Below are 27557 nucleotides of genomic sequence, written 5' to 3'. Positions count from 1 at the left end.
AGTCTAAGATACATCACTGTTTGGAGACACTGAAGTTTAGAAAGCAGTAAGCAAAAACTCCAGGGTTTTCCTGGTGGCTCAACGGTAAAGAATTTGCCTGCAATGCAGGAGACAAGGGACAGGAAGATCCCCCGGAGAAGGAAATGGCAATGCACTTGTCTTCTTGCTTGGGAAATCCTATGGACAGAGGAGCCTGTAAGGCTACATTCCATGGGGTCGCAAAGAGTTGAACATGACTTGATAACTAAACAACAAAGCAAAAACCTCAGAGACCTAGATTCAGATGAATACTGTGGAAGTAGACAGGAAATTCAAGACCCCAAGCCAGTTAAAACAATAAAATCAATGGAAGTTGGTGAAAATAAAATAGAGAAAGAATTTTCCAGTGTTAGCATCATTGATGGCAATGAGAAATTGAGAAGAGATTTATTTGTGGGATCAAAGATGAGGCATTTAAGATGTCATGTAAAGTTTAAAGTTTATGCTCAGCCTGTAAATAACAGTTAAGTTTATATTATTTTTAGTTTACGCTAAAGAACAGAAATAATATTTATCAGGGAAAAAATCAATGCTTTAAATGAGTTGCTATTGCAGAATAATATCTTTTAGCAACATATTTTACTGAGTTAGAAATAAATCTCTATAAGGTTCCTGTCACCATCCCTTTATCTATATAGTTAAAGTTTATTCTGTATACTCATTCAACTAGTTATTGGTCTTAAAATATTCCTCTGCTCTGTCAGTTCTTGTATATTTTATAATGCAATTAAATGTATGCTGCTGCTGCTGCTGTTAAGTCACTTCAGTCGTGTCCGACTCTGTGCGACCCCATAGATGGAAGCCCACTAGGCTCCCCCGTCCCTGGGATTCTCCAGGCAAGAACACTGGAGTGGGTTGCCATTTCCTTCTCCAATGCATGCAAGTGAAAAGTGAAAGGGAAATCGCTCAGTGGTGTCTGACTCTTAGCGACCCCATGGACTGCAGCCCACCAGGCTCCTCTGTCCACGGGATTTTCCAGGCAAGAGTACTGGAGTGGGGTGCCATTGCCTTCTTCGCAAATGTATGCTACTTTCATTGTAATAAAAAATCATAAAATGGACTATCGTGTCATTTTCAATACTGCCAGAAATATTTGACTTGCCACAGTGAATGATGAAGTACAACTTCCATTTATTTTCAAGGAAAAAAATTAAGGGATTCTTACCATACTGAATCAGCATTGTTTTTTGGACACTGAAGGTATTAGAAATATTTTGTGATTTGGTTTCCTGTTTCTAGTATTGTTTTCATACTAAATGCACTTGATCCCTGATTTCAGTGTCCGGCGGAACTGAACCAGCCTCCTGCCGACTTGCTTTTTAAGCTTGTGTTGCTGAGGAGGAGCTTTACTCTTTCTCGTAAAATTTCTTGAAGTTAGCCAGTGGGCAGTACACACTTTAGTGCAAACACTGTCATTAGTTAACAAGCTTGCTCTCCTTAGTCAGTAGAGAAAAGGAGGTAAGACTGTGGCCAAGGTTATTTTGGAGCATGGGACAGGTCGGGGTCAGATGGGCTTGTTGCAGTAACACAGTGATAACTTTCAGCCGGAGGACTCACTTCATGAGGTTCAAGGCTTCTTGTAGAGTACCAGCTGTGCAGGTGCTAGTGAGGGTACTAGTTCAGGTGACCAGCAGAGCCAGTGCTAGTGAGGGTACTAGGTTAGGTGACCAGCAGAGCCAGTGCTAGTGAGGGTACTAGGTTAGGTGACCAGCAGAGCCAGTGCTAGTGAGGGTACTAGGTTAGGTGACCAGCAGAGCCAGTGCTAGTGAGGGTACTAGTTCAGGTGACCAGCAGAGCCAGTGCTAGTGAGGGTACTAGTTCAGGTGACCAGCAGAGCCAGTGCTAGTGAGGATACTAGGTTAGGTGACCAGCAGAGCCAGTGCTAGTGAAGATACTAGGTTAGGTGACCAGCAGTGCCTGTGCTAGTGAGGGTACTAGTTCAGGTGACCAGCAGAGCCAGTGCTAGTGAGGGTACTAGTTCAGGTGACCAGCAGTGCCTGTGCTAGTGAGGGTGCTAGTTCAGGTGACCAGCAGAGCCAGTGCTAGTGAGGATACTAGGTTAGGTGACCAGCAGTGCCTGTGCTAGTGAGGGTACTAGGTTAGGTGACCAGCAGAGCCAGTGCTAGTGAGGATACTAGGTTAGGTGACCAGCAGAGCCAGTGCTAGTGAAGATACTAGGTTAGGTGACCAGCAGTGCCTGTGCTGGTGAGGGTACAGGTTAGGTGAGGGAAATAAGCAAATAAGGTAGACAAAAACTAAAGATAAAAGTTTGCCTGCTAATTATGACAACATAACCAAGACATAAATTCCAGATCCCATGATGGTTGTGTACTGGTTTTAAAAGGGTGTTTAAAATAGCTGACTCTTCTAAGTCTTTGTTTTCCATTTTCTTTATTTTCCCTAGTGTGAGTGCATTTGTAAACTAACATTTTGGAGAGTGTTATAAATACAGATTATTTATATGTAGGGTAGATAAACAGTTGATTTATTGGGAAGACTACTTAGGGATGTGTACTTATCCTGATCTTTCCTTAACGTGAGAAAAAATTGCTTATATCTGTGTAGTATTTTCAAGTTTTCAAATCAATACCATCCTTCGTCTGAGAAAATAAAACTGTTACCTGATAGTGTGGCCTTCCAGTTCTCTGTATGTGTCCAGACAAATGGATACTGAGTCTATATTCTGCTCCACATTGATTGTGTATGTTTTATGCTGTGACAGAAATGTTTTTGTTTGAAAAAAAAACACATGCACATGTATTTCGCTGACATTCTTCCAATTTTTAGAAAAATATGTTCACATTTTTCCTACTGAAAACTTAGTTTCTTTCTGGGCAGATATATCATCTTTTTAAAAACCTTTCCCCCAAGATTTCTTTTTAAATGGTTCACAGTTAAATTTAAATTTCTATATTTAGGTAGAATTATGTTTATATACCAACCACCAGTGTCCAGGAAATTCAGCGGTAAGGCTGACACATAGGGAGTTTATAGTCTGTTTCATAGTCTGTGTATTTAGACGAGGTTTGAAGCTTACTTAGCAAAATTGCTTGAACATCCAGAATTTCTTTAGTACAAACGCACTATTTGATTTCTTTGTAATTGTTAAGATAACAATGTGTCACTTTTTAAAGATTAGTTCTTAGGAATATGTGTTAGATTTATTCCTTTCAAAGAAAGATGCATTCAGGAACAGCTTTTGTATGTAAATATTTTTATAATATTGGATAGAGTTGGTTTGCTGCAATCACCATTGATCAAATTTGGAAGAAGTTACAGGCACATTTTTGTACTGTTTTCTCCAGCATCTTTATTTTTTTCAGCTGGATGTATTTTATATTCCTTCTAACTAATCAAAATAAGAAACTGGTTTTGCCTGTGCCAAAAAAATAGACTATCATTTTTCACATTCTTTTATTTTCCAGGTCATTTTCAAGTAAGATTGTGTTTCTGGGACTTCTGAATTCCAGAAAACTCTCAACTTTGTAGATAGAAGGGCCCAGATGAACATTTCAGGGGGAATCTAACTTTTCATGCAGTATGTTTTGTGTTGTGCATTCCAGATACAGTTAACTTTTTGTGTGTATGTGATTAGTGTGGAAAGAAATTAATGCAGTCCAGTATTATGATTTATGGACTGAATCCTTTGCCCACTGAAGACTTGCCAAAACTAAAACTATTTTTTTTTCCTTTGGATATTAGAAACAGCTACTGTTTTTGTTGATCTTTTAAAGTTCTGAATGGGCCTATTTCAAATCATACCAGCATGGGAGCTCAGATTAATAATATAGTTATTCAACTAGTGATACTGAGTAAAACCATTGCTCACATGGATATGAGGATAAAATTTCATAAAATTATTTTCAGGTGCATTAATGCATTTCTGGAAGCTGCACTTGATTTTTCTTTTGCATGAAAGAAATCAAGGATTTCTGTTTATTGTATCAGTTACAGGTGGGCGTATAAGTTAATTGCATTTTTTTATATCTTTAAACATAAGACATTTTGCTTTTTAAAGCAGTAATGTGATTGCTGGGTGATCCCCAAAGATTTTTAACTCTTAGTATATTTATCTCTCTTGAGCCATCATGACTGTAGTATATTTAATTTAGATGATTGAGAAAAATTTCCTTTGTTGTTAGTTACAGCAAGCTGCTGAAGTTTCTCAGCTTCGGGGAGCAAGAGTAATTTCTGCTGAAGATCTTCTGTTTTTGATGCGCAAGGATAAGGTAATGTAAAATAATTTCACTGTATTGAAATGCCATACTTTGTGTTTAATTACACTTATATAAGGAAGCTACCCTTGTTATATGACTTTCATATTGGAATCATAAGTGTTGAACTCATGTTTGGGTCCTCACAGTTTGCACAACAAAATGGTTTACTACAACAGAATTGATTTTTTTTTTTAATTTTTACACGGACAATGGCACTTATGTAAAACTGCTGACAATTAATTCTCACTTATCCTTACATATCTATTTAAACATTTTCTTTTTTTTTTTTTTTTTTTTAACATTTTATTTTTATTTATTTGGCTGCATAGAATCTTAGTTGTGGCATGTGGGATCTACTTCCCTGACCAGGGATCGAACCCAGCCCCCCTATATCAGGAGTGCAGAGTCTTAGCCACTGGACCACCAGGGAACTCCCTATTTAGACATTTTCATTGCTACATAAAATTCACTAGATCTTGACTGGGTGCTTTGTTCTGGTAACTGGGATATAACTAAATGGCATATTTATTTTCCTAATTTTATACAGGATTGTAGACATTCATAGAGTAGTTTTTCACTTGAAATACAAAGTTTTTTCTGTGACACTGGTTAATAGGAAAAGGCAAATCTATCAAGATGAATATTGCAATAGCATAAAATATATACTCTATTACTTAGGTTTTTTTATTTGCTAGAGATCTATCTTTGAACTCTAATATTAAGCTATTTAAGCATATAATTTTGTCATAACTATCTTCCATGAGTAGCTAGTTGAAAACATTTTGTGACTTTCTGCATGTCTTTAGTACAGTTTTCATCTAAAAGGTTGTTACCTGTGGAAGAACAAGCTGAGTAACCACAGCATGTTATGGTAGTTGCTGACCCAGATGAGCACCCACTGCTTAGCTCCTCATGGTCCATCTTTCATTTCTCCATTGTTTTCCCCTGGTCTTTTAATTATACTCACCCATTTTTCTTCCACCATTTTTGTATGTTTGTGGCTCAGGTTTTTATCAGAAGGCATCCCATCTGATCTTCAGGATATCCTGTGAACATACCTTTCTGATACCCATTACTTTGTATTCATAAAAACCTTTCCTTCTGATTGACTGAAGGTTGACTAAACTTGGATGAAGGATTTTCTCTTTTTTATGCAGTGGGATATACAAACTGTACCTCCACCAGTCTACCATGAAATTTTATGAATTTTTAGTTCATTGACTCTTATGTGGTGAGGACTATAAAGAGAAAAGAAATGTCTTTACTATCAAGAAACTATAATCTGGTTTAAGAAATCTGTATCATTGAGTTGAAGAAGCATTTTGAGACTCACAGTATTGTAAGATTATGTGATTAGATGGAGAGTCTGTAGAATGTGGTGGAGTGGAGGTTTTCTGCCTAGGTTGAAATTCATGCAATTGTATTAGAATGGAACTAACCAGGGTGCAGGCTTAGTAATCAAGGCAAACCATGATGAGTATAATGGCTCTGGAAGTGAATAGGAAGGAAGGTTTTAGCGAGATAGTGAAGAGTAAGGCTATTCAGGAGCTAGTGACCTCACTAGGAAGATGAAGCAGAAGTAGGTGCCATGCAGCAAGTGGTGCTGAGAGGAAGGAGCCTGAACGTGCCCTTGGAGAAGCAGGGACCGTGAGCCAAGTTCTTTATGAAGACAGCTAGGTGACAGTGCAGTTAGCATCAGTCCTTTGCAGAATTCCTCCGGTCGGTTTTTCTTTTTCATCAACAGAGGTAAACAGGCCAGCACAAAAAGTAGTCCACGTCGACACTTTTTCCTGCCTCTTGGAGGAGTCAATGTTTTAAATCCTATGGACCCTTCAGGAACATACACCGATTGTCAAAGCCCTTCTACTGGCCAGAAGGACTCTTAATCAGAATCTTTTAAGCAACCAGGAACATAGCTGTAATATGATAGTTGCCAGTGTTCTCATCTTTCTCCTCAAAATAATAATTTTATTTATATGCTGACATGTTCCAAACAGAATTTAAAGTAGTTTACACAACTGTAATATAAGACAAAATCAAATCTAAAGTACTGAATGGAATCAGAGCAAAGAGAAAGGAGGGATAGCAAAGACCTGGATCCAGGTATATGTTTTTTCTCTTAATAATTCCGGTTTATATTCAAGTAGAAGTTGTTGACTGCCCACTGTATTTTACATACTGCACTAGACAGCTTCGCTCATTTTCTGATTTACTTCTCACAGTATTCCTCTAAGGTAAGTACTTTACTTACCTTGTAAACAAGGAGACCTGAGGTTCAAAGGTTATGCGTTCCTTCTGGCCCTGCTAGGCTCTAATTGTGAAACTATCTTGAACCTCAGTTTCCCTATATATAAAAAAAGAAACATGTAAATCCATGGCTGATTCATATCAATGTATGACAAAACCCACTGGAAAAAAAAAAAAAAAAAGATGATTGTTTGTCTGTATCTCAGGGCTATCAAAAATATCAAATAAAATGCATGTAAAAGAGCTTTGTAAAATATGTTTCAGCTGTCATTAGGAATCTTAAACCTGAAGACCAGAAACCAGTAATCATCTACTCTTAAGTGTAAGCATACAACTGGCAACCAGTTCTGTGTTCCTGCCTGGAAAATCCCATGGATAGAGGAGCCTGGCAGGCTACAGTCCATGGGGTCGCAAATAGTCAGACACAACTGAACATGCACACACATCAGTTACCCAGAGGAATCGGGTGGAGAGGGAGATGGGAGGGGGGATCGGGATGGGGAATAAGTGTAAATCTATGGCTGATTCATATCAATGTATGACAAAACCCACTGAAATGTTGTGAAGTAATTAGCCTCCAACTAATAAAAAAAATTAAAAAAAAAATAAATAAATAAAGTTAAGCAGTATTGTAGTCTTCTAATAAACCTAAAAAAGCCTCAACTATCATTCATTAGCTTTGAGTTTCATAAAAAATATGTTTCTCAGATTACAGGATGTTTTCCAGAAATATAAAATATAAACCAACTCTTCTAAATAAAACATTCTCAGGGAATTAAAAAAAATAAAAAAGGAAAGTGCTTGACTTCTTAAAACAGTTGTTGCAAACTTTTATATAGGTGTTTATAAATCATTTCAAAAAATGAAATTTGGTCTTGAAGGTATACAGAATTCCGCAAAGACAGTATTGTCAGTTTAGTGTGGAGAGTGTGATATTTATCGCAATCTTAGAAGGAATTAACAACAACAACAACAACAAAAAAACAGAAAAAACAAAATTAATTGTGATTCTGCAGTATCTGAATACTTTCAAATCAAATGTGCTTTTAAAAATGCTTGTGTTGTAGTTTTTATATTTAATTTGATGACTAAATTTTGTATTCATAGTATTATGCTAAGAATTGCTGTATTTTTCCAGTGGTCCTGGGGTAAAAGTTTATTATATTTAGTTATCGCTGTTCTTATTGCTGTTGCTTATTCACTAAGTTGTGTCTGACTCTTTGCAACCCCATTGACTGCAGCACACCATGCTCCCCTGACCTTTTCTTTACAGCATCGGATTTTACTTTCGCCCCCAGACACATCCACAGCAGAGCACCATTTCCACTTTGACCCAGCTGCTTCATTCTTTCTGGAACTATTAGTAATTGCCCTTTGCTCTTCCCCAGTAGCATATTGGATACCTTCCGACCTGGGAGGCTCATCTCCCAGTGTCGTATCTTTTTACCTTTTCATACTGTTCGTGGGGTTCTCTTGGCAAGAATACTGGAATGGGTTGCTCTTCCCTCCTCCAGTGGACCACGTTTTGTCAGAACTCTCCACTATGACCTCTATATCTTGTACGGCTCTACATGGCATGGCTTCATTGAGTTACACAAGCCCCTTCACCATGACAAGGCTGTGATTCATAAAGGGGATTTAGTTATCATAGTAGTTTTTAATCATTAAAATGATGTATGTGTAAGGTTTCTTATTTACTTATTTCATATTTTTAATAGAAAAAACTTAGAAGACTGCTAAAATACATGTTTTTCCGAGACTACAAATCAAAGATTGTCAAAGGCATTGACGAGGATGATCTTCTGGAAGGTAACTTAAAGCACTAAACTAAAACTTATGTGACACCTGTATGCCAATGACACATTTATGTAGCGTCAACGTAGATAACTCCTATCAGAGTTCAATATTTGTCCTTCTGTTAAATATGTAGTTTAGCAACTGTCCAAATATTTATATAGTTGGTACTTAAATCTTGTGATTTTCCAAGTGTGTGACTTCAGAGTAATCTGTTATTTTAATTCTTATTTTAATAAAATAACCTGCTTTACATCAGAATATCATGAAACTGAGAAAATTGTGCCAATTTAAAACATAATTGATTTTAGCAAACATAATGTTTCTGTTGTGAATGTAGGGAGCCTGAACTATTATATCTTTGAAATTGACACGTATGGTTTTTTGTTAATTTATTATAGAAAGTATCTGATATATTTTATAATGTAAAGTCACATCATTTTACTGTATTATTTCTGTGCTATTTGAAATCTAACAAAAAATCTGACACAAAGTGGGAATTTTTCCTAAGCTGATTTTCCAACTTAAATCCCTGTTTTAGGATATTTAGAAAAAATATCTATGTTGCAAAAATCAAATACTGATAAGCTGAAAACACATAATTACTAAATAATACTTACTAATCAAAATAAATGTTTGTGTTTTTAGAAATAACATATCTACTTTGTATTGAATATAGTCACTGTATAGTGATATCCTTTGCTAGTGACAAAGTAGCTAAACAAACTCTACTGTATTAGGGACAATTCCAGAAAAATTGCTCAGAACCAACTAAAGAGTTAACTGACTTTGAAAGAGAACCAGTTACTTTCATTAATCCTCAACAGATCCGCAAGAGTAATAGCTGTGTCAAAAAAAAATACTGATCAAACATTTAATCAGTATTGTCTATTTCATATTCCTACAGTTCTCATACAGTTTAACTCCTGCAAAATAGTTCTCCAAATAAATTTAAATGCTTTCATTTATGGAGAGCATAAAAAACGCAGACTTGGAGCAAACAGACCTAAATTCCTATTAATCCCAGTTCTCTGCTTTCTTTCTAAAAGCATCATTGAGGGTCACTTTTCTCATTTGAAAGCCAGAAATTATATTACTGGCCATTACAGTTCAACATGACGTATGAAAAGCACCTGATACACTCCTGCCACTGAATCAGTGATGGCTGTTAATATGATGCGTTAAACACCAGGAAGCTCAGACTAGGATTCCATTTTACTCACACTGTCATATGTCAGTTTGATGCCCTCTCCTCCTTTATTTACTTCAAACTTCTCCACTTTATCATTTAAATTATCTAATTTTGTGTGCCTTATATAAACTTCTAAAATACAGTTGACCCCTGAGCAACATGGAGGTTAGGGGTGCCAGCTGTCTGTACAGTTAAATTTGCCAAAAACTTTACAATTGGCCCTCACATACACTATTCTGTGTCCCCATATTCTCCAACCACCGTAGAGTCATGTAGTATGCATTTAGTGAAAAAAAAAAATCCATGTTTAAGTGGATACACATGTTTCAAACTAGTGTTCTTCAAGGGTGCAGTGTAGTTGATACAATTTATAAAATAAAATACTCAGGTAAAATACATTTACTACTGAAGTGGGTCTTCCAGAATGGCCGTGTGAGGACTGTGGTAGACTCTTTGCACAGAGAAACACATTTAACTCATGAGCATTAAGAAAAATAATAGTTTAAAATCTCTAGAAACTGTTCTTGAGGGCAGACAGCAAATGGAGAAACATATTCAGAAAGTCTACTAAGTCTCATTAAGAACAGTGAGAATCTGTTGCATTTGAGCCACAATGTAACTCTCATCATGTCTCTCCTCCCTTCCTTCCCTGGTGCCCCAGCTCAAAATGATAGAAGCTTTACTCTGGGTAAATGTGTCCAAGAACACTGGGCATCTGCTTCCCTACCCCCTAATCTAGGGTGACAGTGTCACCCCAGGAAGGGCAGGAGGTCAGCATCTCTCATCTTCTTCAACTCTGTGTTACAGAACTTCTGTGCTAGGCAAGCACAGCAAAAGGACCGTGACTGTCACTCCTCCTCTAGTAATGGAGCTCTCAGGCTGCCCTATCTTGACTTGCTCACGGGGAGTAAAGCTTCACACAAGAAGAGACAAGCCTTGAAGACAGGAGTCTGCCATCTCTAACGAGGTTCCCCCTCTTAGATCCAGGACAGGCTTTCTTGGAGTACTGATTGCCCTTCCCACCTCCAGCTCTAGTACAGAAGTGCAAAGATTCAGCCAGTAAGAGAGAGCCTTAATAGCAGAGAGCTCTACCGCTCTTCCTGCAGGGACTGACTCTTTGGAAAAGAGCATTTGGAAGTTCCTGCCTAAGACTGTTTTAAAACAATGGAGATCTTCTGGTAGTGAGCCATTAAGAGGAAGCTGGTCACTCTAATACTAATAACAACACAGAAAACAGTGCACCAGGTTCAAGTTTAACAAAAGAAAGCAGTAGCTAAGAAGAGCAGTAGCTAAGAAGACCCCCTCCTGGGGTCAGAGCGAAACTTACAGGCTGGTCAACCTTCACTGCAGAGTGACCCAAATTATTGAGATCAGTCCGTGGAGCAGTTTGTGCCCAACAGTATTATTGAAACAGCAGAACTCTCAGCCAGCAGCTAGTGGAAGCTGACAGCTGTGTGTGATACAAATAGAGTCAGACCAGCCAGAAACTTAATGCAGAGAAAAGTGACAGGAAAAGAGAACGTGGCTAAAAACCACAGTCACTCCTGGTGGTGGAGTAGGCTCTTCGCATGCTCAAGGCTGTGCATGTGTTGTCTGAAGAGCAGCATCGAAGGCTGCACACTGAGAGGGAAAGAGACTTATTTGAACTAGTCCAGCCAAGTCACTGAACAAACAAAACAAAACAAACAAGCGAATGATGACAGCAAGCCACAGGAAGAAAAGGGAATTATTATCTAGAGCTGCTCTAGTGTATTTCCTAAAATACCCATTTTCATCAATAACAACAACAAAATACTAGACATGCAAAGAAACAGATATATATGATCCATAAAAAGGACAAGAATAAGCAGATAAGACAAAATGCCTTTGAGGAGGTCCAGATGTTGGACTTCACAGATGAAAACTTTAAATATCTATTATAAATGCATTCAATATTTTGGAGTATAAAAAACTCCAATACTTTGGCCACCTGATGTGAAGAACTGACTTATTAGAAAAGACTCTGATGCTAGGAAAGACTGAAGGCAAGAGGGGAAGGGGAAATCAAAGGATGAGATGGTTGGTTGGCATCACCAACTCAGTGGACATGAGTTTGAGTAAGCTCCAGGAGTTGGTGATGAACAGGGGAGCCTGGCATGCTGCAGTCCATGGGGTCACAAAGAGTCAGACATGACTGAGCGACTGAACTGAACTGATAAATACGTTAAAAAAATGTAAGGAAACCATATGTAAATATACAAAAGAAAGGTATGGTTACAGTGTCTCGCAAAACAGAGAATACCAGTTAAGAAATAGAAATTATATTAATAGAAACAAGTAGAAATTAAATCCACATGCATACACATACACACACACACCCCCACACCCACCCACCCCCACACACACCCACCCGCACACGCCCACCCACACACACCCACCCACACACACACCCCAGAGGGTATCTATAAAGGTAATTATGTAGGTAAATATAAAAGAAAATATAACTGTGTTAGCAATTGTATTAATATATATAATTGTACTGTTGAGTCTACAGCATACAGATATGTAGTATATTTGATAGTAGCAACATAAATGAGGTGGGTGATAACGAAGTTGTGTTGGAGCAGGGAATGACAGTTTTCTGCTCACTCTAAGATGTTAGGGTTGCCTTAAATTTGTATATGAGTATGTAATTTGTCACATTAAAAAATAATCCAGTTCTTGCTCACTAATTCACACTGATACTTTTGTGTATTAAACTGTACTAATTGCATATTGCATTTTACATTCCTTCCTGACTTTTTGCAATAACTTTCTCAGAGTTTTGTTTTGCTTTTAAGTAAGTATGATAGTTTTATCTCTTATGAGAAAGAGTAAAATCTCATCCCATAGATTTTACATGTATTGTCATAGTAATGTACCTAGTATTTTCTTCTTTTAATTTCAAGTTGCAATCCTAATGCCTTTTATTTATGTCTTTGTTTTTATTTATTTTCTCAATTGGCTTGCCATAGCAGGATTCTTTTTCCAAATCTGATAGCCCTTCTTTTTTTTTTTGTAAGAAATTTAATCAATCCATAAATACTTAACTGTAGTAATTGATTATTTGGTTTTATTCTCTCAATCTTATTCATGACATAAGTGGGTGATTCAATTCTGTATGACTTTATGCTTTTGTTTTGGATACAAAGGTTCTCCTTTTGAAGATTGAGAGAATTCCACTTTTGAATTTTATGTGCAGTATTCCATACTTAAAATGGTTAGGACTGATGTAAACCTGTTTAAGAATATTTTGTTTTTCCTTCCTTTATCTTCATGAAGACAAATTGAGTGGCAGCAATAATACAAACAAAAGACAAAAAATCGCTCAAGACTTTCTCAACTCTATTGACCAAACAGGAGAACTCTTGGCAATGTTTGAAGATGATGAAATTGATGAAGTTAAACAAGAAAGAATGGAGGTATAGTACATGCTTCCCTTGTTAAGAGTAATGGAAGAACCATTACAGTGTGTATAATATTGGATTATTCTGTTCTTGTGTTCTTTAAATGTTTGTCTGAATTGTCCAAATCAGTGGTTTCATGTCTGAAGCAGCATTGTGCAGTGAAGTAGTCCTGGGAAGGACGTCAAACTCTGCCTTCATAGCTGACTTTGGGAAACAGCTTCAGTCCCCTGTTCCTTTGTTTCCTCCTTTGAATATGAGTAGATTTCCCTAAGCTTCCTTCTGGATTTTACTTTTACTGATATTATTTTCTTTCATAAAAGCTAGTTTATAATTAAATAATTTACTTAGTTTTTGTACCAAACCGTCCAGTTATCTTTGTGGGCAAAACTAATTCTTACTGCTTTTGTGTTGACATATGGTATGAAGAGCTATATTTTTCAGCCTGTAGTTGCAGGCTATGATTGGCCTCACCAGCTAAGGTAGTATCCAGGGCAATTGCATGCTTTATATTGCTGTAAAACAATGTCAGTGACAAGTGCTTATATTCCCTGGGCATGTTTTAACAATGGATAAGAAAAATTGTATGCCTTCTATTTACCCTAGCTATTTATTCATAAAATTGTTTCCTTAAATATTATACTTTGGAAAAACAAAAGTAGTGACTGATTTCAATTGAGTGCCTTTCAAAATATAAGGCATTATTCTTATCATTCTTATTCTTATAATACTTTTATATGTTTTTTTTTTTAAAAAAAACAACAAACCTCCATGTTCCCCCTTCTCTTTAAACTGGGCAAGAGGTAATTCCAGAGTTCTGAGAGATTGTGCTAAGTGCTGACTTTATCATAGTCTCTATGCATGCTAAAAATGTAATTATTTCATGTTAAATTTTGGAGGAAGTCCAGTAGACATCCATGCTTTATAAAATTTAACAGCCTTCTTTCAAGAATTAGTATGCTTAGATCATGAGCTGTGATCTAAAGGCAGTGTTCTTCTTAGGTATCAATTACCTTAGAAATGTGTGGTTATCTTGGTTTGAGGCAACTGCAAATGATTTTAGCTCAACTTTGCCTTGGGCCAAAAACATGCTCAGTTGTCCAAAGCAGATGATAAACATGTATTTCTGATGTCATTATGGCCTAAACAGGATATGACTGTTTAGTGGCATGGTTTTACTTACGATGCATTACGCAGAGAGCAAATATTGTTTATGCTTTATTTTTTAAACATTTTTACATTATACAAATGGGCATTAAGAAAAATTTATTAAGGAAGGACTCTACAGAAAACATTAGTGAAACTGAACAAGTAGCTGTTTCAATTTTGACAGGAAAATCTCTTGTCATCCAAGCCTATTGCCCAGAAGGGCATTCCACAATCAAGGAGAAGAAGAGAAAGGGAGCGTGTTGTAACAGTAAGCTCATAATAGCAGGCTACTGTGGGCCTGGAAGACTGATGAGTCAGTAAGGTACAAGTTCAAATGAATCAAATATTTGGAAACATAGGGCAGAAATAGCTTGGGAGCGCATACGGTTTAAATTTCTCTTCCCTATAGTTATATTATGTATTGCATAGTGGTGACCAGGATAATAAAGTATCAATAGTTGATAGGAACAATTACAGTGAAAGTCAGCTTCATTTGTACAAGAAAAGTTAAGATTGCCAACTTCTCCAAACCTTGAATCTTAACTAAAATCTCTAACCAAAATAACAAAGAGTAGTTTTGAGATTCTATCCATCCAAATAACAGAACTTAAACTGGATAAAAAATGCTGAACTTGTAGACAAAACTGTAGACAGTAGAAAGTGGAACCGTTAAGAGCATAGTCCTTGCCTGCTTCTAATTTGACAGGTTATAGTTTCAAGCGTAAACCACAACTGTGGCAGTCCATATGAAACCACTTTGGACTCACAGACTGCAATCCCTGGCTTTTAAAGTGCAGTAGAATAATCAGTCCTGGCATCACTCCGTGATTTAATTTTCCTCTAAGCATCACTTACAGTTGTAGAAACTTTGTTTACTACCTTCTCCCCTTGAATGTATGAAAATGGTATAGACCTACCAACAAAGCTTATTATTGTTTTTTTTTTTCTTTTTTGTTTCATTTAAATGTAATTTAGAAGAGAAAAAGAAATTTATAGACATAAAAACTCTCTCGGGACCCTAGCTTTTTCTCAAAACATTGAGGAAGCATATGAAAACCTGAGTTCTTTCCTGTTGTTTTCAGCTGATTTGTGTGTGTGCCTGGCTTTGTGTTTTACTCATAATTTGCTTCGTTAAGTATTATATGATTTGAAATATAAAAAAGTCTGAATTTTTATGTACATTGTTTATATCTGCTTGCTAGTCCATCATCATGTTAAGTTACCTAGCTCTCACTCCATTTATCTTTCCCCATCACCAACACTTCAGTGTGTGAACAGTAGAGCTCTATGATCATGACCTGGGAAGATCCCTTGTAAATCATCAAGTGTAGATTAAATGATGTTCAGAATTGCTTTAGTATATTTGAGAGACTGGGAAAGAGAAGCAGAGAAATAATAAGCATAATAAATAGAAATACAACTCCCCTCCAAGCACGTTTCCGACCCCCTGTACCCACCCCCAGAAAGACCCAGGTGTGTTTGACTGTTGATCCTGTTTCTTACATCCCAGTCTTTTGAGATCTAATCAACTAAATGTGACTATCAACCAAGGACAAGAAAGGGCCACTAAAGCCTGCAGATAGCTTTGTATTTTCTTAACAAAGGACCTGTCGTCACTCACAGAAGAGCCTCACCTAAGACCCTGCTGCTCTACTCATTAACCAAGTAAAATATCCTATCTAAGGAGCTGCTAGGGTTTGTGAAGGAGGTGTAAATAAGAAACACTAAAAAGAAAATTGAGTGAATTCTCTACTTTCTGACTAATCCTCAAACAGGTAAAATAAACAGGGGACCAAAGTTCAGAGCTCACCAAAGGGCAGACTAAACAGCTTAGGGTGCTGAAAATCCCCAGTGATTGTTTATTGTTTGTTTTTAAGTCAGAGGCCTAGTCTTGAAATCTAGAAAGAAAGTAGAATGGGATTTATAAAATTTAAGCACTGGGAAGACCCAGGCAGATGGGATGGAGAGGGAGGTGGGAGGGGGGATCGGGATGGGGAACACATGTAAATCCATGGCTGATTCATGTCAACGTATGACAAAAACCACTACAATATTGTAAAGTAATTAGCCTCCAACTAATAAAAACAAATGGAAAAAAAAAAAAAAAGATTGTTTAAAATTGACTAAAAGTTGAATAAGACCTCATGTGCCATCTGAATTGTACTGATAGGATGACCATGCTCTGATTGGCTTAGCCTAAGTCGTATGCTCCATCTCCAAAGAGGGAGCAGTTAACCTCTGTAAAAGCATGAGTTCCTGCAGCTTTAAGAAGAAGGAGTAGGTGCTGAAAAGGCAGACACGGAAGTCCTTAAGGATAAAGGACCTCTCATTGTGTTTAAGAATTGGCAGAGGAGGTACATCATAATCTTGACTGTCTGCTCAGATCTCTGGGATTTTTCTCCCTTAGAGACAGCCTGTTAAAATGAGTGGAAATCATTTTGTTTGGATTAAGGCAAACCATCCATCCATCCATCCTCCACTCTTTAATTCATTCAGCATTTGTCTGAGCTTCTTTTGTAAATCAGTCACTGTACTAGGTCCTGAAGTTACAACTATAAAAAAGACAAAATATGGTTTCTGCCCTCACAGGCCTTCAGTAATAACTGGCAAATCAAAAGCTAGCTGAGTACACTGGTAAGGGGAACACAGGCTCAATAAATTGTTGACATTTTTATGACTATTACTACATTTGGCCTTGAATTTTGAACCTTCTTAGTAGATTATTGGTTGTGTGATGGAGACATGTATATTCTATTTCACTTGCTATTTTATTTTAAATTTTGTTTATTCTGAAGCAAAGTACATGTCTTCTTCAAGAAATATTTTGTGATTAACTTCAGAGTGGTTTATAGAACTAGCCTCAGTGTGGTTTATTGAAGAGGACACAAAACAGAATACTAGAACTAGGGTCCATTTTAAAACATAAAGTAGTGTGATAGTCAGGACTCGTTTCTGAAAGAGATTCATCAAGAGAACACATCACTGTGTCTTCTTTATTCTCTTCAAGGTAACTTTTCAGATAATTTAAAAGTACTCTGTGAAATTGTTCTTTGGGGAAAACTAATAGATATACCCCCAAAATCTTTGGTAATTCTAGCTGCACAGAGCAGAATTAATGTAACTTAGTGTATGTTTTTCTGGCCTACTGCAGACTAGGGAGTGTTACATGACTTTAGGAGAACCCAAAGGTTGGTATGATATATAACTCTGAAACTGCTTTCCAGCTCTGTCAAACTACTTTTTATCCCCACCTTCTGATTATTGGGCTTCCCTCGTGGCTCAGACAGTAAAGAATATGCCTGCAGTGCAGGACCTGGGCTTGATCCCTGTGTCGGGAAGATCCCCTGGAGAAGGAAACAGCAACCCACTCCAGTATCCTTGCCTGGAGAATCCCATGGACAAGGAGCCTGGTAACTCTAGGCTATGGGGGTCACAAAGAGTCGGACACGACTGAGGGACTAACACTGATTATGGAATGGTAGAGACCTGTGTATTCATTGCCATAAAACATCTGGAGAAGACATTTTTCAATCAATGACATGAAGAGTAAGTTACAAATCTTATAACAATAGAACATTCCCTAACTCTTATCCATGTCCTTATCATCCTGTAGGTTAACACATCAGATCTGACAGATGTTCCTCAAGGAATTCTTCCAGGCTTTTCTTATCCGTGTCAACTATGAGCTCTTAACCATGTGAGCTGAGGGTAAAGTCAGACTTCTGTTTTGCCCAGAGTGCACCACATACCAGGTGTGAAATCAGAAGTGGTTGGGTGATGGTAGCAGTGTTTTGATCATTCTGTCACATTTAAGATGCTTAATCTCTTGGGTTATGCTTTGCTGTAGAAAAATTTTAGAGCAAGATCAGTCAAATGACAACTACCATCTCTATGACGGAAGATTTAGTATCACATTTCAAGTATCATCTTCCACCATCATCTTCCACCCTCAGAGTCGTATTTATTGTCTGGGTGAAATTGAAAAAATTCTTCTCCCTGCCCTTTCCCTAGTCTATTAAGGAGCAAAATACGTGGTGACAGCATTGAAGCAATATTCATAGTAGTCGTATTTCCCTTAATCCAAATCAGGAGTTACAGTCCGGCATCCATTAGTACCTTTTGTTTTGGAGACAGCGTATGTATTTTAAATCTGGCCTTGGTAGTAAAATACAGAAACAGTGATTGCCATCCACTTCCACCTTCCTCACCAGAAGTTTTAGCTTCAGTAAAGCAGAGCATCATCTGTCGGGGGGGAAGATGCACACCAGTGATGCAAACAGGCCATCATATCTCCCCGGCTCTGCTGCCCCGCGTTGTTCAGTCTTGTCTTGTTAAGTGGATTTTCCTCTAACACATCTGATGACACTGTCCAATTAAGTTTTTAATAGAATCAATCAGTATTTTCTTTCTCAAATAATTTCACCTTACCCTTCTGAAAATGAAATCCTTCACTTTTAAAAGATACATTTCAAGGGTTTCCTTAGAGATCAGTCTGCTAGCTTGTTTATAAAACACCTTGGCAGAGAAGAGTTTTAAAATATCATTGAGTTTAAGAACACCACAGGACTTACCACTAATTTACATTTAATGTTTATAGTTCTCAAATTGTGGCTGTTGTAATAACCAAAATATTTTTGTCCTGAATATTTTGTAGATTATGTTTCCCTATTCTTTCTCCTTCACCCGAATTCCCCACAGTAGGTGGGCAGATTGTTGTTACGTAGCCTGGCTTTTATTTATCTTTACTGGTTTAATCTCAACAAGTCAGCCCTTCTAAATATGAAAATAAATGTATTCTGTGGAAAGAGTTTTGTCTTTTCAATGCCATCATTTATTGAGTGGAATTAGCCAATCATTGATTGTGTGGTTAGGTAATTTCCTTCTGTTCCTTTATTTGCATCCGTGCTTAGGAGCTGCCTTAAGATCACTTCTTATTGTTGCCACCACCTTATGGTAAATCATGCAAATCAAGCTGTTTAATGCAATTAGACTTATCCTTAGATCATTGTATTCCTCATTTAGAAATAGGAATTTTGGAGTAAGCTGTAAATATTTAGTGATCAATGTAATCTGTTGCATGTGGATGGCTGTTGGGAACTCTCCTTCTTATTAAGGATTGGTCCAAAGGGCAGATCAGATCCTGCCAGGCTTCTGCTGTTCCTGACTCTCCATCTTCTGTAGAAGAGTCTTAACTCCCTAGCACGTTATTCATGCATCTTTATAATCTGGCCCCAACAAACTTTTTCGTCTTCATCTCCCACCATTCCTTCTCCCCCACCTTACCCATATTACTTCCCAAAACACACATGTATACACACACACAAACGCACACACTGCCATCACCACCCCACACTCTTTAAGGAACCCCTTGAACTTGCAGTTCCCTAAATAGGCATTCATCTTTTCTTCCCTTCCGTTAATCTTTCTCCATCTGGCCGCATCTCAGTTCTGATATTTTAGTATGTGCAAGATTATAACTAGTTGTTTTTTGCTTAGTTTGACTTACTAAATAAGGTCCTTGAGAGCATGGACGTACTGTACTTTCATATTGTCTGTACCCAGCACAGTGCCTTGAACATTATAAACTTTCATTAACTGTTTGTCCAAAAAAGGGGAATTAATAGGTGATATACGCAAATATCATTAATCTATCCTTTGGACAACCTGAATTTTTTTTCTCTTCTGCTTAAAGAATGCAGTGTCCAAGTATATAAAATTAGTCTCTTCTTCTCATTCACATAGGATTACAAAAAAAGCTATATACTTTTATGAAGTTTTTGTACCAGGAATTCTTCAACACACCTTTTAAGATGCTTTCCAGTTGCAAATAGTTTTCATTGTTTGAATAACTCCCTGTTTAAATTAGAGTAGTGGCTTTTCCACAGCTCTAGCTATAGAAGTTCTCCTAACCACACTGGTTCAATACTTACCCGCAGTGTTCAGACATGTCTACAGGCTGATACTGAGCATCAGTTCTAATTTTAATGAACAGATTGTTTTTCTTTTTTTTTTCCCATTTATTTTTATTAGTTGGAGGCTAATTACTTTACAACATTGTAGTGGTTTTTGTCATACATTGACATGAATCAGCCATGGATTTACATGTATTCCCCGTCCCGATCCCCCCTCCCACCTCCCTCTCCACCCGATTCCTCTGGGTCTTCCCAGTGCACCAGGCCCGAGCACTTGTCTCATGCATCCAGCCTGGGCTGGTGATCTGTTTCACCCTAGGTGATACACATGTTTCGATGCTGTTCTCTCAAAACATCCCGTCCTCGCCTTCTCCCACAGATTGTTTTTCAAATGGACCAATACCATCTGTGACCACTGGTTCATTCCCTCTAGTTGTCAGTTTAGAACATTTGGCAATAAATATTATACATGTCTCCTTGTGTATTTGCTATTATAAGATTTTACAATTTAGCATCTTCAAATAATAACATATACTTGTTCACTTCTCTGATCCATTAAATATTTCTCTGGACAGTTCTGTTAGTTATTGGCTGATTTCTACTTAGAAAATAGTTTGAATTTGTAGATGGCTTTTAAGTTACTGTTGAATTTCTTGTGGCATAGAAATCTTGCATCTCCGTCTTTGCTCTATCACATCTTGTTGATAGAGCCTTCATCAGGTCCAGGTCTGGGTCTCTAAGTTTGTTACAACTTTGCCTGTCTTTACTGTTAGTCCTTCTGAACCAGTTAGTTTGGGTATAACTGTCTTTAGCAGTCTATTAATGTTTTTTCCCTTAATTTCTTTCAATTGATGACATTACCCTTATTTACATAGCACATGCACTTTTATCTTTTTTTATTCTTCCTCATTTTTTTGCTTCCTCACCTGTTTTCATTAATTCTTTTTTATTTGTAATTTCAGAGTTAACTTGTATGTGATTCTTTCAGTAGTTATTTTTAAATTCTGAGGAATCATAAATCTGTACGTCTCAGTTTATGACCCTTAAAACTGAAGTAGTATTTTTAAAAATTTATTTGTGTGTGTGTGTGCGCCAGCTCCTGTACTAGATCGTGGGGACATGGTATTCACAATACAGTTGTTTCCTTGACAAAACTTGTAATATACCAGAAAAATAGATATAGTAGTAATAACTACAGAATCCCGTGTAGACCTAATACACACCAAACACTGCTCTAAACCTTGACACAGACATCAGCTCATGTCTACCCTTGGGGTCAGTTCTGTTATTATCCTCTGTTTGCAAATGAGGACCCTAAAGCACTTGCTGAAGATCACAGTTAAAAGGCAAAAATGCTAGGAAGGAAAACTCATGGGTGCAGGCACTATTCTGGAAAAGGAAAAGAGCAGAAAAGTGTCATATTTCTTCCAACTTCGAAAAATTGATCTGGAAGCAATTCCTTGAGATGTATATGGTTACTAGCCTCCTGAGCTTCAAGGCAAAGAAGGTTATTTGCTTTACTTTTGCTTTTCTTTGGCTATTTCAGGTAATGCCTGAAAAAAATCACACATTTTAAAAGATAAGAGATTTATCATATTTGTTTTACAAATGTGAACCTTTGTTATCTTAAATCCACCATTTTCAAAACCATAGTTGATATGAGAGATCACTGTTTCTTCTTTCAAAATGTTTAAAAATCCTTGTAGGGCCAAGGACACTTGGTTATTTACATATTGATGTGAATCACATTGCTTACCTCTTAATCATCTGCTGAAAGGGACTTTCTTTAAAGACTTCTGGTTAGCAAGGGGTAAAGGTAAAGTAGTTTGAATTTTAGAGAAATTTAAGGGTAGAGAACATTAAGTGATTGCTATGTTCTGTGTCTTTGGGAAAGAGAAGATTCAAGAGAGATATTCTAGAAAGTTGAGATTTCAGAAATCAAATAAGATGTCAACTTTGTGTTTTTATAATTTTGCATAATTCTGGACAAGGACCAAATTCTCTTAATTAATTATGCCTCTTCTGATCTTTCTGTAAACTGGATACAGTCCAGATACATATGAGTTAAAGAGGTTTATGTAGGATTACTTAAGAACCTACCCACCATTTAAGACAATATTTCAATGAGAAGGTGCAGCCTGAATTCAGAACACACTTTTAGGATATAAGTTGGAGGATTTTGTATTTTAGTTTTAAAAGTTAAGTTTTACATGTTCACAAATTTTCAGTACAATAGAACTGCTTGTCATCTCTAGAAACTGTTTTATCCAGCTTGTTTTCTCTGGTAACAAAACTACTGGTATTAGAGGCCAGTAAAAAATTTTGGCACCTCCACCTGATTTGTTTTTGAGGTTATTTAGGATGATCATATTCCCTACTGAGTAAAAGACTGCATGATTGCATTTAAGACTTTACATAATTTATGTCCAAGCTATGGCAATGTTCTGATGGTAAATTAAAGATGTATATTAATTTACTGTGCTATTAAATAAAAGAAGTGTTGGTTACATATAGGAAAGAGATCAGTTTTTTTCAGGATGATGGTACAAAGTTATTCTGGGAGTTACATGTCAATGAGAGTTGCCACTCTTCTTTCTGTGATTGGTATACAGAGTGTATAGACATTCATGGATTCACTTAGAGGCAAGCAATGACAAGCTAAATTTATAAATTCATTTTTAAACCATTTGATATGTTGTTTAGAAAAATGTTGAGCTCTGCATACAGACAGATTTATTTTGAGAGGATCTGTATCTTCTAAGCAACCTAATAACGGAAATACAGCTGGGCCTCAGGAACTGCAGAGCAGACACCAACGAAATCAGCATTTTCTTCAGTTTCTGGTCTCCTGTTTCTCTCTCTGCATAGGCTTCATTTTTCTTTTCTTGTTGACTGACATATTTTACCGCCTGGGTAACGCTCTGTCAGCAGGTGCTCCCAAGTTAGCTTCTTCACCTGGAGAGAGGCAGACCCAACCCTCTGGGATAAGAATCTCAAACCTCAGTACATGGCCTCCGATTGACCTGGTTTGTTTTGGGTGTCCAGGCAGGGACCTGGCCACATGGCTGGAAGTCAGGGCCACACGGTAACCACTCTGCTGTGGAGGCGTGTAGGGCAACCTTGCCGCAATGGAGGCAGCCAGTGCCGTGGATGCTCACCGCCCCCAGGTAGCCCTCCATTCATCCACTCATCATTACTAGCCTGCACACACATCCGCGGGATCCAACTTTGAGACGCTCAGTGTCTTCCTTCAAAAATGATTATATAATCTTAATCTAAATCTAATCTCCTTTTAAAAGCTACAAGGGATACTCTCCAGTTATCTTAGACTTAAAAGAAAATGGCTAATAAGAGTAAATATAAAAACCCCACTAAAGTTCCCAGAACGACAAAGAAAGTAAAATATTCTTCAGTCAAGCCTTTTCTCTTAAAAATATCCTCACTTAAAACTGTAAAACATTTCAACAAAAACATTTCTTCAAATATGTTATTTTAAATACTATATTACTTAAGCAAATATTTAAATACTATATTAGTTTCTCTGAATACTTGACTTGAATTTAATTCCACCTGTCTGCCAAATGTTGAAACTCCAAAACCATTTTCATTGGCCAGGTTAAATGTTTATTTTGTTTTCCCACATAATATGCTCTTTAAACTGTCACAGACATACCAAATCTAACTTCTTTTTAATAGGGACTTGGTAGGGATTTTATTCTTTCTTCAGTTCATGGTAAAGGATATGCTTCTCTTAAGAAATATGCAAAGGTGTATTCACATTCCCTATCTACAGAAGGTATCTACTCCTTTGTTAGTGTTGGGAAGTAGACATTAACTTTCTTAAAGGAAGTTTAAAACATGTCCATTGCATTTGCCTACGTTTTTGAAGCCTCACTGTTATTTCCTTATAATCAAATTATCAATGACCTTTCTCGTAGAGTGTCCAGTTTAATCTAACAAGTGACGCTGTATAGACTAGTACAAGGAAAAAGTATCATGCTACACTAATTTATTTGACCACAGGGTTTCCCTTTATGCTCATCTATGTTTATGTGATCAAATATTGTTCTTATTTTCAAAGAACATGTGATATCTTTGAACATTATAGTCTTTTAGACATACTTTTCTTAAAAGAACTAATAGCTTTCACCATGTACTTATTTTTTTTAAAAATTTACTAGTCATATGAATTGCATATGAATTCCACGTGAATTGCATAGTGGTTTGTACTTTTTGCAAATTTCATGAGTACACCTTAGGTGTCTTGTATTAGATCTAGTTCACTACAGTGAGGAGCATCTTGAGGGGAAGGTACTTGAAGCCATAGTGGTAGTGATCTTCCTAACCTTTAACTTCCCTGAAAAAATGTACCTTGAATTCTTTTTCTTTTCTCCATCTATAATGAAAGTACAGATCGTTATGAATGCCACAGTCTCTCTTCAGCTATCTGTATCACAAGACCTCCTGGGTTCCTACGTCCATTGCCCTTCTGTGTGAGTCAAGGGAGGCATAACAGAAGTTGATGCAGTAAATAGCTGTATCAGTGCTGCAGGAGAAGTGATTCACACATGCTTTCCATTTTGAAATACCTGGCTATTTCCCAGGAGTTAAGAACCTAATGGCTTCTTCCAGTGATATTTCTTCTATATAAGAATCACTGCAAATACACTGAAGCTATTTTCTAGTATGGACTTGCACAGGTCGTCTGATCTCTTAAATCTTAGAATCTATGACTGAAGTATTTCTAAGGATTTCAGGTCTTCACTAAGGTACAGGATACACATAGAATCACAGAACATCAGCACAATAGAGAGGCAGAACCCAGTCACAGTGAGACGAAGCAGCTTAACCTGGAGATTCCCATTTTGTGTTCGAGACAAAACAAGACCTGAAATACAGGTCTTCTGATTCATGGGTCAGCATTCTCTTCACTGGTCACTCTAATATTTTTCTGATGGAATAGAATGTATCTCAGGATCATATAAGAATATATATCAGAGCTTTAGATTATGATTAAAACTCAGCTGTTTCCACTCAGAATTATTGATTTAAAATATACAGAGATTGGATTGGAATTGTATTAACCCTACAATATACCCTGGCCATTCCTTTTCAAATACACCTCCTCGAATGTCGTCTTATTTGCTTTCTGTTTGTGTCTTTATCATCAAAATAAAACAGTGCATAAATGGAGAACTTCCTAAAAAGTATACACTATTTTTTTTTCAATTTTAAGTTTTTCATTAAGATACGAAGCAGTATTTTTCAGTTACCATGGTCCATGTCTTCATTAAAATCCATCCTACATTTGCTTATATCCATCTCTCAAGATACTCTTTATTACTTTCAAGTTGCTTTGTTCTCAAGGTCACTTCAGCCCTCTGCATCCAACCCCCAAGTCTGCCTCAGTTGTCTTTTCTCTCATTGATGACGTTTGAGACGGATGGCTCTTCACTGGCTGTAGCTAAGATTCCAGTAAATTGTTAGAACAGGACAGATAAAAAAGCAATGTCCTTATCCTGCCAGTCAACATTTATGTAGAATGTGTAGATTAAAAATGGTAAGTACTGAAGAAGCACCCATTGTAGTGAATCGTTTGCCAAGCCCCTTGTTAAGTCATTCAACTTCATTTAGTTGTTTGATGCTGTCTGACATGTGCAAATAGATAAGTGCAAGTAAATCTGTTTCTTTTTAGACTGGAGTATCTCAGTCTTTTTGGAGTTAGGGCAATGTTATTAGTTATTTGTTTGACTCTGTGTTGTCCTCTCCTTATCCTCAAAAGCACTCCCTGAAGTTAAAAAAATATAACTTGCATTAAAAAAAATGTTGGTGAGTGTTGTGATGAGAGAGAATACTGACTCTTAAGCTCATTCGTGGCCACTATGACTGCTAAAAATCAGGTTTAGAAATCAATATAATAGATCACATAAATGTGTAATACCTTTATACACCAGCACGATGGAGACAGCTGCTCACCATGCCATATCCCTGCTCTCCATCCTCCTTTATGGACCTGATTTGTAGCTGTTGGCATCCAGAGTACCACACCCCTCTTCTTACTTTGCAGCCAAGTTGGATCGTACCATTGGGCTGTGGCCAGTGAGATGTAAGCATAAATTTCTTTCTTTTTTTTTATTTTGTGTCCATCATTTTTCTTTTTTTTTTTAAACTTACTTATTTATTTATTTTACTTTACAATGTTGTATTGGTTTTGCCATACATTCTATTTGGACTTCTCTTGGTTTTCTTATCTTCCTATGTTTGATTACTTGATCCAGATGTGATTATCTGGAGCTTCAGGGGTTATTCTGTATCAGAAGATAAAGCTAAAGCCTGCATAATTTTATACATCAATTATATCTCAGTGAAGCAGGGATGAGGTGGCGGGAAATGAATGTGCAAATGACTGAATGCATAAATACATAAAGAACTTTTAAAGCGTGAAAAATAATAAAAAGCTACAGCTCGAAAATATCAGAGCCAATGTTGGAAGTAACTGGGGCTCTCACAGCATCAGCAAGCAGTTACGTTAAGCCTGAATTACTTGTCTCCAGAATTCACTTATATGAGGAAAAGTAAATTTCTATCTTGCTTAAACATATATAATTTGTAATTGTATTATTTTCAGCCAAAAACACTTAGCTAGTAGTACCTGTGAATGAGACTTTAAAATTGAGACTATACTTCTAGAAAGTGATTAAATCTGTTTTTCATATTGAAGGAATATTCTGTCATGTGCCCTGTGATTTTCAAAGAATTGTCATAGCCATGCGACGAGTGTTAATACTTTAGTACTACAAGTGTTTCAGCATAAGTCTCATATTAACATCAAAAGGTTGAAGAAGTCATTCAGCATTTAGTACTATGTTTCCTGCTGCTTAAATTCCAGAGGAAAATACCGGAAAGGATTTGATTTTAGATTTTTTGTTTGTTAATCAAAATATCTTAAGAAATTAAAATACTTAAGAAATTAAAATACTGTGCTATAGAAAATAAGTACCATCTGGGCTGTGTGTTCTTCTATGTCCTCTAAAGAACATTATGCAAAAGAGGGTATGCAAAGGCATGCTTCATTTAACTATACTTACAGGATACCTGATGTGGTACAATAGGAGTATTACTTACAAATTGGTATTGTTGTTTTTTAGTCACTCAGTCGTGTCTGTTTTGCAGCCTCATTATAGCCCGCCAGGCTTCTCTGTCCATGGGATTTCCCAGACAAGAATCCTGGAGTGGGTTGCCATATCCTTCTCCAGAGTATCTTCCCAACCCAGGGATCGAACCCACATCTCCTGCATTGACAGACAGTTTTTTTACCACTGAGCCACCAGAGAAGCCCCCATAAAAAATTGTATATAAATTTATGAACAACAAGGTCCTACCGTACAGCATAGGGAACTATATTCAATATCCTGTGACACAGTATAATGGACAAGAATGTGAAAAAGAATGTTTATGTATATATACATATTTTTAAACTGAGTCACATTGCTGTACAGAAGAAATCAAATGTAAATTGGCCATATACTTCAATAAAATTAAAAGAAAAAAATTGTACATAAATTAGATTGTTTATTTCATCATA

General features: G+C 36.9%; 1 protein-coding gene across 6 annotated transcripts in view; it reads left to right on the top strand.

Moving 5' to 3' along the window:
* Nucleotides 1-27557, top strand: part of SUPT3H (SPT3 homolog, SAGA and STAGA complex component) — a 381938-nt gene that overhangs the window by 240980 nt on the left and 113401 nt on the right. For all 6 annotated transcript variants that reach the window (XM_043907629.1, XM_043907630.1, XM_043907632.1 and 3 more), the window contains 3 exons: nt 4182-4268; nt 8222-8312; nt 12790-12929. In XM_043907629.1, coding sequence (XP_043763564.1) covers nt 4182-4268; nt 8222-8312; nt 12790-12929 — 318 coding nt within the window. The remainder of the gene's footprint in view (nt 1-4181; nt 4269-8221; nt 8313-12789; nt 12930-27557) is intronic.

The sequence above is a fragment of the Cervus elaphus genome, chromosome 7 (assembly GCF_910594005.1).
Source record: "Cervus elaphus chromosome 7, mCerEla1.1, whole genome shotgun sequence".
Taxonomy (NCBI): domain Eukaryota; kingdom Metazoa; phylum Chordata; class Mammalia; order Artiodactyla; family Cervidae; genus Cervus; species Cervus elaphus.
This window is presented reverse-complemented; position numbering and strand designations above follow the sequence as displayed.